Source organism: Neltuma alba, unplaced genomic scaffold (assembly GCF_004799145.2).
Source record: "Neltuma alba isolate B1F8T4 unplaced genomic scaffold, ASM479914v2 tig00013652_pilon, whole genome shotgun sequence".
Taxonomy (NCBI): Eukaryota; Viridiplantae; Streptophyta; class Magnoliopsida; order Fabales; family Fabaceae; genus Neltuma; species Neltuma alba.
Window position 1 is genome coordinate 87600 of NW_021637831.1, and position 13099 is coordinate 100698.

At 31.4% G+C, this 13099-nt stretch overlaps 1 protein-coding gene across 1 annotated transcript; it reads left to right on the forward strand.

Annotated features, from left to right (window-relative positions):
• The first annotated feature begins 734 nt into the window (after positions 1 to 734).
• Positions 735 to 1515, forward strand: LOC114738696 (ethylene-responsive transcription factor ERF003-like). Its single transcript, XM_028926760.1, has 2 exons — positions 735 to 818; positions 944 to 1515. The coding sequence occupies exons 1-2, from the start codon at positions 736 to 738 to the stop codon at positions 1428 to 1430; spliced, it is 570 nt and encodes a 189-aa protein (XP_028782593.1). The 5' UTR covers position 735; the 3' UTR covers positions 1431 to 1515.
• Positions 1516 to 13099: the final 11584 nt, after the last annotated feature.

The window sequence follows — 13099 nt, forward strand, 5'->3', positions numbered from 1 at the left end:
TGCACAGAATTCAACAAATTTATTAAACCACAAGTATAATGGACTGAAATTTAAGAGAAAAAAATCAAAACAATATTGTTCAGTTCCAATAGGGAGAGAATATAAAATTTAATTTGATTAGCCTATTCAAACCTCACAATCAAACTGATTAAGAAACTAGCTTATCGATTTACTAGTCAGCCTAGACGAGGTAGGCTTTGATATGATGCCCCAGTTTTGAGTAATCTAAAATTGAGACTGTATGAGTGCAAGTTCTGATGATTTTCTTCATACAATTAAAAAAAAATTAAATCAAGTCAAAGATCTTGTAACTTAATAGTATTAACACTCTTTTATAAATAGGTAGATGCTGGTTCAATTTCGTTTATAATTTCAGATTGTTAGTGCCTGTCTTTTTAATTTAAAAAGAAAAGTTTAAATCGGGACTTTACTTTTAAAATATATTATTATTTATTTATTTTTTTGACCAGCAATATTATAATTTATTTTGCAATCTACAAACAACAAGCAAATTATGTGATTAATTAAAAAACTCTATTAATGAAAACCACGTGTGGGCCCATTTGTAGATTGATGGAGGAGAAGGCCGCAAATAATGGGCCTATATAAATCTTGGCTTCCCCTCCCTCGCTTCAGTCATCTCTGTTCTGTTTCCACAGAGTCTTCACTTACACGTCTTGCCCTCTCAAACTCTCCGAAACTTTCTTCTTCCTTCACCACCAGCCAAATCCAATCATGGCTCGACCCCAACAACGCTATCGAGGTGTCCGCCAGAGGCATTGGGGCTCCTGGGTCTCCGAAATCCGCCACCCTCTTCTGTAATTCCCTCTCTCCTAAAAAGTTCTTTTCTCTCTCTCTCTCTCTCTCTCTCTCTGATTGCTCTGTTTTTTTTTTTTTCCGGTAACAATTCAAAAACTGATGAACCGTTTCTTGTGGGATACAGGAAGACAAGAATATGGCTGGGGACGTTCGAAACTGCGGAAGATGCAGCTAGAGCGTACGACGAAGCAGCGAGGCTTATGTGTGGAACAAAGGCAAGAACTAATTTTCCGTTTAATCCCAATGAGCCACAGTCGTCTTCTTCCAAGTATCTCTCTGCAACTTTGACGGCGAAGCTTCACAAATGCCACATGGCTTCGCTCTCACTTCAAATGGCCAATAAGCAGAAACAGCCACAGCAACAAGAACCACCTCAGAGGCCTAACTATAACCACCATAGCTACCCATGTGCCTCCAGCAATGGCATTGGCGGAACGAGTTCCGACGCGGGATTCCGGTGGCCGGAGATGAGACCTGAGGAATCCCAATGGGTGGTAGAAGGCCAGGGAGAAGAAGTTGGGCCAGTACTTGAAGATGATCACATAGAGCAAATGATTCAGGAGTTGCTTCATTATGGCTCCGTCGAGCTCTGCTCTCTTGGCTCAGCCTAGCCTAGCCTCCAAAATTATGCTTTTTCCTTCTTCCAAGACATTAAATTTAGGTATAATCATTTGAAGGGGTTGCCATCAGTTCTCCAAAAGAACAAAAAAATTAAAAAGGAAAAATTGCAAAAAAAGACCTTAGAATTGCAAAAACGCAGATAGGGACCCTTGACAACTTCACTTTGAGTTTTGACAACTTCAGGGCATATTATTCTTGTCAAAACCCAAAGTGAAGTTGTAAAGGGTCCCTATCTGCGTTTTTGCAATTCCAAAGTCTTTTTTTGCAATTTCTCCAATTAAAAAAGCATAATGTATAAACAAAATTATTTATAAATCCAATAACATGATCTTGAGCCATTAAAAAAAAAAATCCCTTCTTGTATTGGAGAGACCGATCACAACCACTTCAAACTATGCCTAAATTTTGTTAGTCTCAAAGCTCATTAGCCATATATATAAAACCTCTCTTCACCATATATATATGTAATAAGACCTGAGTCTATTTTGTTACTTCCTTAGTCACTTGATAAATCTAATATTTAGTAGAGAACCCAAGTCATGCATTATGAAGATGATGAGTTGTAATATAAGTTTATCGGCATATAAAGATTATATATTTTGTTCAGCTTCCACACTCTTGTTTGTTTATACACTGATAAAAATGGGCCTCCTTGTCATGTCAGCTTATTGTGTCTTGTCAATTACTTGATCAAGAAGAGAATACAGGGGGAAGAAGAAACTGGACGCTTGAATCTGACAGATTTTGACTGATATGGAGCTAAACGATGAAGAAGAATGAATTATTGGGGAAAAATTTTGGCAGTAGTAGGTAGTACGTGGAATCGCGAGGCCAATGAATGGAAACAGAAAGAAGAAATAGTTTGAAAAAGATGAAAGAAAGATAAAAAACAGTGTTCACACTAAGTGACAAGGAAGGAAGGTGCACATAAATATGACAAAAGTGGAAACAGTATTTGGAGCTGATCATTATGTTATATCAAGCGTTGCTTCTTCAACAAATAAACATTCTCATTGCTTTCTCACTAACTTTTTTTTCCCCCGCTTTCCTTCCAATTTTCCTAGTTGATAACAGACCAGACGATCGACCCTTTATATTTTAAGTTATCTTTAGAATTATTCTTCTTCCATCCTCAATCGTCTCGATCTCTCTTTATTTTTATGGGGGGAACTGTTGACCCACATTACTCTTTTCTGCTCACTAACCACAAGACAAATCCCATTCACAATCCACGTACCACTCTCCTTTTTGTATGGAGATTTCATCATGTGTTGGATATTATCTCCCTTCTCTGTCATTTTCCCCTTCAACACAACGACAGTAAAGTAATTAAATTTCAGCTTCTTTTTGAAAAACGATATGAGAGAGAGAGAGGCAAGTGGCTAAACTTGTGTAAAGCTCATCACATGGTGGAGAATGAAAATGTTGTGTCTATCTCTCTCAGATCTCTTTGCTTTCTTCTCCTCCTCCTCCTCCGATCAGACTTTTCAGAACTAAGATTGAAAAGAAGGGGGGAAATGGTGAGTGTTGTGGGGGGTGGCTTTTGGAAAATGCAATAGTTTAAGAGGGTAACAAGTGACAACTTTAATGATGTGCATGGAGGTTGTCGTGCATGCTTAGAATCAAGACCTTGTTTTTGTTTTCCAACACAGTGGACCCCATGTGTCTCTTTGGCTTCTGCAGTCATTCCCAAGTCTTGTATCACTCATTTGCTCACAGTAAACGCGTCCACACACAAAAACACACAGGCCAATCACCCTCACAATTAACCCAAGTCTCATAACATTTTTACCTGGCAAACTTTTGTACCTAATATTGTTGATATTAAGTTTGCGTAAGTTATACTTAGTTTTCAGGTTAAGGCTATGAAAAAAAAGTAACAATGATTGTTAACCACATGAGATTATAAGTGAAATCGAACAGATAATCTCTTACATAAAAACTTTCGTATCACCGAGTTATAAAGTTATTGAGAGAGGTTTGTGATTCTGTATCTATGTGTCAATGAGTAAGAATTTGTTTTCAAGTGGTGATAACAATGAGTGCTGTATATCATGGTACTTTTTTTTTTTTTGGCCTCAATGATTTCGTGTTACCCTATTGGTTTTAATGTTGAAAAAAGTTTCCTTCAGAAAAGTGTGGGCGGGACAATATATATATATGTATATATATAAGTTGCACTATTTTAGGTTCATGCTTAATGATTGTTTATCTATGTATGAGGATTGATTTTGTTCCCCACAACCAATAAAAGAACAAATTTGATAAGCCTAATGACATGACCATGAGAAGCATATATTCAGAGTAGTTGCATAATCTCTTTGATGGCATGCCTTTGCCTTAACCATCCCCATGATCAATTTGCATATAAAGCACTTTTTAGTAACGAGTCCTCTGAAAAAAGGCATGAAGATACTGAAAAGAAGAAACAAATTGGTCACCAATTTATCTAAAAATTTGATCATTCATAAAGTACAATAGTGTTTTACGATTCATATGTGATTGATTCTATTTTGTAAAATAAAATTCATTGTTGTTGTCGTTTGTCTATAAATCTTATAATGACTCATTTTTTTACCAAAAGATGCAACAGAGACATTCTGAAGGCAATAAATTCTCTTATTTTAAAGAAAATTACGTACATATGGTAGCAAAACAAACCACAAGGCTCTCTGATTTTCAAGTGAGAGGAACCAATTCGAACAAGTTCAGCAGTATACTTTGGGAAAAGTGACTTATGAATTCCTTCAAATCTGGAGTTTTTTTCTTTTGGTTCATGATTAACGCTGGTTTAAAAGATAGAGTCAAAAGCTGATTATTACACTATCCACATGGGATTGACCCAATAATATCAAAAAATTTAGAGGCTTGTCGTTTTTATTAAGAGCGCAAAACACATACACTGTCCACTGCAGATATTGGATCGAACCACACAAGACAGGTTCATGTTTGCCAAGGACAAAATTTTTTTGTCACTATTCTTAAGTGCAGAAACGTTCCAGGCACTCGAAGTGTTTCAGGAGACAAACACTTTCAGACACACATGGGAACCCACGTTATCCAAGCAGGAAGATCTCAATTTCACATGGCTTCATATGTTGTGGAGAACCGCATTTATCTCTCTCTCTCTATATATATACATATATATGTAATCTGATAGCAACACGTTTTTGTTTGTGTTCTTGGTCTGTTTCATATGTTAAGGTTGTGTCATGAAATGGACAAGGATTATTATTATTATACAGTGTATCCTGCCCTCCTGAAAGAATCACGTCCTAAGTATGTTTGCTTCCCACTGTTGGAAAATTGATATATAAAAGAAATTAATCAAACCCATATGTGTGTGTATCCACATACATTGAATCTGAAAAAAAATGTTGCTTTCAATATTAGTCTCTGACTTCAACCATATGGGAGCCGTATAGTCAACACTCTAGGCTCATTATTGAAGGGCTATCTTATTCTTGCTTCTATTTATGGATGAATTATATTCGATAGATATATACTATCCAGGTCCTTAATATATAAGAACTAGATGACTAATTTGAATAGATTAAGAAAGCTTGTTAAGTTAGTTATTTGTAATAAATAGGTGTTTTCTTTCCTAAAATATTCTTGCTAATCAATTGTATTAGCTAAAATTATCATTCTTACAAGGATTACCTTGAAAAAAATAGATAATTATAAGAGACAAAGTAGATTGGGGTCTTATATTTAGGATCAAAATAAAAATCAAACGAACTCTTATATTAAAGATCGGAGGTAGTAGACGGATAAGGATGATGATGATGGTGGCGGTGCATGTTACAGGTTTATTAATTAACATATATATTAATGAATTTGATAGATAAGGATGGTGGTGGTGATGATGAAATTACAAATTGTAAACAGAACAAGGACAAATTATTAAATCACCAATGCTATTCTAATGAGTTTTTGATGCAGATGTGTTCAAAATTCGAATCCGAGAGAGTATCAGGTATATAACTTGACACAACTCTGTTACCGATTAAACTATGTACTTGTTTTTTTTTTTTTTGGCTTTATTCTTATTTTACCATCAAGAATTCATTGGCCAGAAGCTGTGGCTGGTGTTCATTGCGATTTTAAACGTAAGATTCCAATCAAATTCATCTCATAAATTTATGATTCTTTTTAGAAGGAGCTTTGTAATGATATAAGCATTTAAAACAAGTGTTTCTTCTCATATGTTTACCTTTATACCATAAAATCACTCTTGAAAAGTTAATACAAATACTCCTTGAACAATTTCATTAAGGGAAAATTAATCTGACAGTCCTTCTAATTTTATTAGATGTTGAATTAAGTCCTTGTACTTTTATTTCTTTTTATTGGGTCCTTATAGTTTATTTAATTAAATAAATCAGTCCTTCCGTTGATACTTTTCCTACTCACTGTTAAACATTAATGACAGAAGATGACACCGCGTTGAAGAAGGTGTACAATGACAAATAACATTTGCTTTCTCTTCCCCCCCCTCGTGGCTCTCTCGTCTTTCGAGGCTCCATTTTTAACGAGTTCTACTTCTCATCACCATACTACCGCTCGTCCTCTCCAGTCTTCGCCAATCCACCCCACGTCCTCCATCTACTCCTCTTATCTCTCCAATCTTTATTCCTCATGTATGCAATAAGCCTTGTATTTGGGTAAGCTCTGTGTGTGCCTCTCTTGTCGGAAAACAAAGGGTTGGGCACCTAGTGAAAAACAGAGCAGCCATTGGTAAGCTTTGTTTTTTTTTTTTTTTGGCTTCTTGCAATCACTGCACGTCACATAAGAAATAGACTTTTTTTCTTATATTTTAAAGTAGTGTTTTTGAGATTGAAGTACCAATTCATTGTATTAATTTGCTTGATTGCCTTGCCCACATACTCTGTCGTTGTGAAACCATCTTATTGTGTATTATTGCTAAATTCACTAATGTTTTCCAATTTTCTAAGCACTGTGTTGGTAAGACAGTAACTACTGCAAGCCAAGGGTGGACCAAGATACTATGAATTAGATGGAAGAGAACAAAAAGCTCCGTGCGAAGTGAGTATATACCCTAATCCTATTTTTCATAGAGAGCGAAGCGGGGGACTAAGAGGCGGGAGGAGCAAGCGCTGTGATGGAGTTCGAAGAGGACAAGTGATATAGGAAGTAGAACTAGTTTAAGAAGCAGCTGTGAAAGATGAGAGAGAGTTACGAGGTGGGGGGAGAGAGAAAGCATGCATTATCTATGAATCTCTAGCCTCTCACATGCCACATCATCCGGTGTCACCATACTTAACGGCATGCCGGGAAATTATTAACGGAAGGATTGATTTCTTTAATTAAATAAACTATAAGGATGCAATAAAAAGAAATAAAAGTATAAGGACCTGATTCAAAATCTAATAAAACTATGAGGACTGTCAGATTAATTTTCCCTTTCATTAATTGCACGTACTTAAAGACATTTTTATCAATAAAGGTAGTTTTCAATATAAATTATTATACGAATATTTTGAAAAAAATAACACATATTTATTAAAAAAAACTGACTTCACTAACTTTTTTGTTTCTATAAATTAATTATCAAATCTTTGTATTTACGACCAAAGAGAATAAACATTTTTCTTTTTTTCTTTTACCATATATAAATCTTTCTTTTATTTTTCGTTCAGCTTTCAGGCCATCACGTGATAATAAATGAACATGATTAGTGGAGAAACTACTTGCATAAATTAGGCAGTCTTCCATGTCTGACAATTTGGTTCGTGTTTGTTATCCACTATTTGAAACCTTCAACTTTTCTTGCAGATTAAAAAAAAAAAAAAGTCAACTTCGCATGCAGTCAAATGATTAATAATTTTTAAGATCTTAATATACCAGAACTGAAAACATATAGTTACACGAATTTAGGGACATTAAAAACTTAGATGACGATGATGGGTTTAACAAGAATGAGAGTCCAATAAGCAATACTTTTGGACACAAATTCACTTTATTATAACTTAAATATAAAAGTTAAATAGTTAATTCATAGAAATTTTTAAAAAATTGTTAAATTAGTTATTTGTGGGAAATCATTATTGGTTTTTCTAAAATATTCTCTTTAATTATTTGCATCAAAAACCATCCTTTGATGAGGATTAAGTGTAATCAATATGAATAATTTAGGAAAAAAATTTATAAATTTAAGAGACAAAATTAAATGGGCGCTTATATTTAGAATCAAAAGTAAACCTATTAACTAACTTTTATATTTAAAATCAGAATGAAGGAGTAATTTAATAGTCTAAAATGTGGTGAGATATTATCAAAATGAAAATTTTAAAAAACAAAGTATGAATGCATTGAATTTCTTAAATTGTAAAAAATAGAGACACCAATATTCAATTTCACATGGGTGACCATACGGAATGGACCTCAAATTCACGTGGCCCCAGGTAAAGGAAGCTTTCATTATTCAATGAAGCTTTCGTTAAGGCTTATGTACACACATACACACATATATAAAATATCAATCGATCTTATCAATTCTAGACATATATATGTGTTGGTTAGTTGGCCAAAAAGAAACATACTGGGGCTGGCTGATGAACATTGAGCTGCATGTTTCCACAACAGTTTCATAGTCATTTTGTATACTTTTTCATATGAAAATTTGATATATATACCTAAGTACAATGAACCACAAAGGCATCTTTGACTTTATGGGACCCACAGTTTACCAATATCTAAGTTAGTACTCCTCCGGTCCTTAATATAGAATTCAATTGTTTGAGTTGGTTTTGTCCTAAATGTAAGACTTGTTCATTTTATTTATCAATTTTTTTCAAATTACCCCTATGAATACTCTATAAATCATAATCAAGTAGAAGGGAAAGAGGGATATTAAGAAAAATAATTATGATATTTTGAAAAAACGTGTCACATTTTTTATAATTAACTAATTTAACTAACTTCTTTAATCTAATCAAATTAATTAAATGGGTCTTATATTAAAGATCGGAAGAATCGTATGGCAACATCACACTTCAACAGATAGACCATGATATGCAAAATTTATCGTGCACAAAAAAAAAATATTACAACTACTTGTTCGAAATACAGAATTGGTTTGTGATGATTCTAAACATAAAATTTTAATTTATTATTCGCTATCTACCAAATTTATAGTAGCTTTTTAAACTATCCCTATTAGTTATACATATTAAGAGGGTGTTAAGAAATAATTTCAATATAAATAATTAAAAATAATATTTTAGATAATTCAACATGCATTTTTTTAAATAACTATATTTACAAAATTTTTAAATTTATAAAAAAATTTAATTATTTCATTTCTACGTTTAGGATATAAGAGAATATTTCACTAACTTTGTAAGGCGTAAGCTCTCGGAACTTAATTGATCTAATTTTGTTGTTGTTAAAAAATTTTAGTAATTGCTTTCAAACTAGAATCTTAACAATATAATGGCGGTTTCTTTTATAGGGGCAAAGTCCCAACGATAATCAAATTAAGCAGGGAACTTCATCAGGCTTGGTTCACCTTGGTAAGTGCTTTAGAAAATAGGGTTTTATAGATGACCTTTTTAATTAATAGTTAATCATCAGTTTTGGGGGGAAAAATGTCTGCACCTTTTTCTATACTCAACAAAATCTCTCTATATATATATATTTCATATAAAAATAGTGATTAATTAGTCCACTTTTAAGAGAATTTGTAAGAATAGAACTTTCAATTTCAAGAGTACTCATCAGTGATTACCAGTTTCATAAGTTTTGATGGTAATTCATTGAGATCCCTGCAAAAAAAAAAAAAGTTTGTCTAGAGTATCTTTCTGCCCGAACGGTAAGAGACTAATCTCTTTGAATACTTTCAAGTGCAGTAGTGGGGACCCCTTCTAACAGTATTGTTTCCATACACACCATCCCAAAGATTAAATTTAGAATATGATATTTAAGATGTCCAAGTCCATTCTATATTGTAGCTGTAAATTTTCAAATTTCCTTTACAACTTCAAAATGGATTGACTTGGGCCCCTCGGTTTATAGTTCCGTAGTTGGACACTTGGGCCAATCAATTGGCCCAAAAGGCCAATGGTTTTCCAATTATTTTTTGGTAATGCCCAAGAGACTTATGATAGCTGTTTTCGAAGTGGTGGGTGCTTACTTAAGAGTTAATATCCCTCTGATGTTCAATGTAAAAACTTTAGAAAGCTAATTTTGATCTTAAATATAAAATTTTAGTTTATTTTATTTTTATATTTATTATTTTTTCAAATTAATTTATCTAACTCATAAACTAATTATAGTATAATGTTACATAAAAATAGTTTTCAAAAATCATCTCACATTTGTTAGAATTAAGTAATTTATTTAGCTATTTTAATCTACATAAATTATTTAATAAATTCTTATATTAAGAGCAAAAATGTATTTGTTTTAAGTAAGATGACATTTAAGACCTCATGATAACATTAATTATAGTTAAGGATCCTAAAATTTTGATTTTAATTTTAAACATGGTTCTTGGCTGGAATTAAACTTTCTCTGAATGAATTTGTTTTGTATTCATCTTTCGTATATTAAGTTCTCATCTTTTACATTTTCAATAGTCACTTTCAGTATTTTCATTACTCAATTTTTATTTTTAATAGTCATTTAAAATAATTTTTATACTACTCATGAAAAAATTGCAAAATTAGGTACTCAAAATATTAAAGAAGACTACTGAAAACGTAAAAGGCAAGTAAAACATTTTAATTACAGTCAAGAATAATATTTTTAAATTTCAATATATATTAAAATTCTTAATTGTGATTAATATTCTCAAGTCCTTAAATATCGTTTTCCATTCATTTTAGAACACACACACAAATTTATAAACTTAAGGTATGTTTTATCAATCAAATTAGAATAAATATATGTAATGTTTAAAAATAACTTAAGAATTTTAACAAAAAAAAGTTAGTGACAAAATAAGTTTGGCATAAAATAAATCACAAAACTTTAGTGAAGGGTATTAGGAGACAAATTCATGATTAAATTTACAAGTGTACATAACATTTTAATAATTTTTTCCGTCAGCTTATTTTAATAACTAACAGTAACAAAATAATAGGTTTTCATATTTTATTGGTGAATTTATAAGTGTATATATGTATTTCAACAACTAACAATAACAAAATCACAAGTGTTTATATGAAAATTTAGAAATCTTAAATTACCCTATAAGAACTAATAAAAATTTTACAAGTGTTCATAGATAAATTTTACAAGTGTATATAAACATTTTAACAAGTAATAACAATCAAAATGACAGTGTGATGAGAAAACTTAACCCAAAATATAAGCAACTTAAAGTTTTATCCTAAAATAAATATACGTGTGGTTTAATTTAGGAAAACCATATTGAAGGTACCTATACTTTCTCTCAATTTTAATTTGGTACCTATGTGTTTTTTTCTCTTTATAAACATTAATTTTATCTTTTTAGCAACATTAGCTTTATAACTTTGTTCTATTGATATTTTTAATCTATACATTAAGGATTAATGATGTTAATAGAGGAAAAATAAAGATTTAGTTAAGAACAAAAACACATAGGTACCAAATTAAAAATTGAAAAAAAATATAGGTACCTCCATATGGTTTTCCTTTATTAAATTATGTAAGTTGTTTTTAGGTTAACCATTTGTTAATATCTAATACAGAATTAGTTTTATTTCAAAAATATATTCTAATCCTTATGAATTTTACTTGAATTTTTGTTTTGCTTAGTTTTTGATTTAATTTTGTAAAATTACATTGAACTTATGTTTTCTACCTAATGATTTTTTTTCAAACTTTATCTTCCATTTCACATTTCTGGTTAATTTATTTTATCATGGTTTAATTTTTAAATTTAAAATGACATCTTTGAATGATATCTTTACATGATTAATTGCCAATGGAAGTCCAATGATATCCGTGATCTATGGAGCTTTCATCCTTTTATGAGATCAAACTTGTTATTTAGTAGTAGTATTTAAATAAATCGCCTTATAGAACATTCTTATATAACTTTTAGATAAGTTGATGCAATATATTTTTCATTATATTTTCTATGAATGCTCCCTTAAAAGAAAAGGCGAATATTCAGATACGTAAATAGGAGTTCTAAGAGAAGTAGTAAAAATAAAAATTATTGTTCTTTAATATAGTTAAAATAATGTCACTTGGCTGAAAATTATCTTAGATTATCTAATAAATATATTTATTAATTCCTATCTCATATAATTATGATCTTTCTCATATGAAGAAACTATCAAAACTTGAAGGCTTGCCTCCATTTTTGAAGTTGTCTCTCTTGGCTCTGTTTTCTGACTCACATTGTGCTTCTGATGACCTCCCTTCGCTACACAATTGATAAAATTATTAAACTTGAAAATTTAAAATATAATTAAAATATAATCCGGACCATTTAAGATCTAATCTAGATAGTTCATATTAAAATCTTTAATTTACAATCTTTTCAATTTAATGATAGATTATTTTTTTTTTAAAGAAAAGTTAGTTATAAATTTTTGTTAATTTTAAATTCTATATCTTTTAAAATAAAATAAAATAAATTAAAAGTTAATTGAATCTGAACTACCTAAAATCAATTTTAATGGTCTACATTAAGATGAACCTTTCCTATTTATCTTTTTATAAGCATGAAATATACTTAAAAAAAACTTAATTATGTGGTTGTGATTACAGTTACAGTCAAACACACGTGGTTACAAATTGAAAGATAGTGAGGATCTATCGTCCAAAAACATAGATGACTAAGTCATTGGCACCATTTTATCAGATAATCAATGGAAAAAAATGACAATAAAAGAAGAAAAGAAATCGGTTACAACAAGACCAAGTGTGTGATGGAGATAAAAAAGAGAGAAGAGTGAATGGAAATGAGAGATTTTAGTGTGAAAGAGAAAATACAACACTAATGAATCGGGCTACTCTATTATATAAGATCTGTTTCATCGTGAAACAATAAGTGGAACTTGTTCACTAACTATATCATTTGTAAAACAAGCTTCTTTAACTTAGCTGTAGAATCAACCATGGCGGGCCTTGAAGAAATCAAGAAAGAAAATGTTGATCTTGTACGTTTGTTTTGATACAACAATAATGTATATTCCAGATTTTGATTTCTTCTATTTGATTATTCTTCTCTGCGAATTTATATAGGAATGCCTTTGTTTGTGCCCTTGCAGGAACGAATACCGGTGGAAGAAGTGTTTCGTGAACTGAATTGTACAAAAGAGGGTCTCACAAATGAGGAAGGCCAAAAGAGATTGGCAGTTTTTGGCTACAACAAGCTGGAAGAAAAGAAGGCAATTCTCGGCTCATTATATATATATATATATATATATATATATATATGTTAATTCATTTTCTTAAGTCCTCCATCTGTTTTGATGAAAGAAATCTAATCCATGTAATTGATTTTGAGAACAGGAAAGTAAATTGCTGAAATTCTTGGGGTTTATGTGGAACCCTCTATCATGGGTGATGGAAGCTGCGCGATCATGGCCATTGCGTAGCTAATGGGGGGGTAACACTAATTTAATCATTAACTCTGCATTAATTCTTCAAACGCTAATTAAGCCTGCGTTTGAATAAATACAATTCTGATTAA

Bases quoted from the DNA above. Each gene is read 5' to 3' on its own strand.
- LOC114738696 (XM_028926760.1), top strand. From the start codon at position 736: ATGGCTCGACCCCAACAACGCTATCGAGGTGTCCGCCAGAGGCATTGG. The intron at 819-943 runs GTAATTCCCTCT...TGTGGGATACAG, and splicing joins GAAATCCGCCACCCTCTTCT to GAAGACAAGAATATGGCTGG.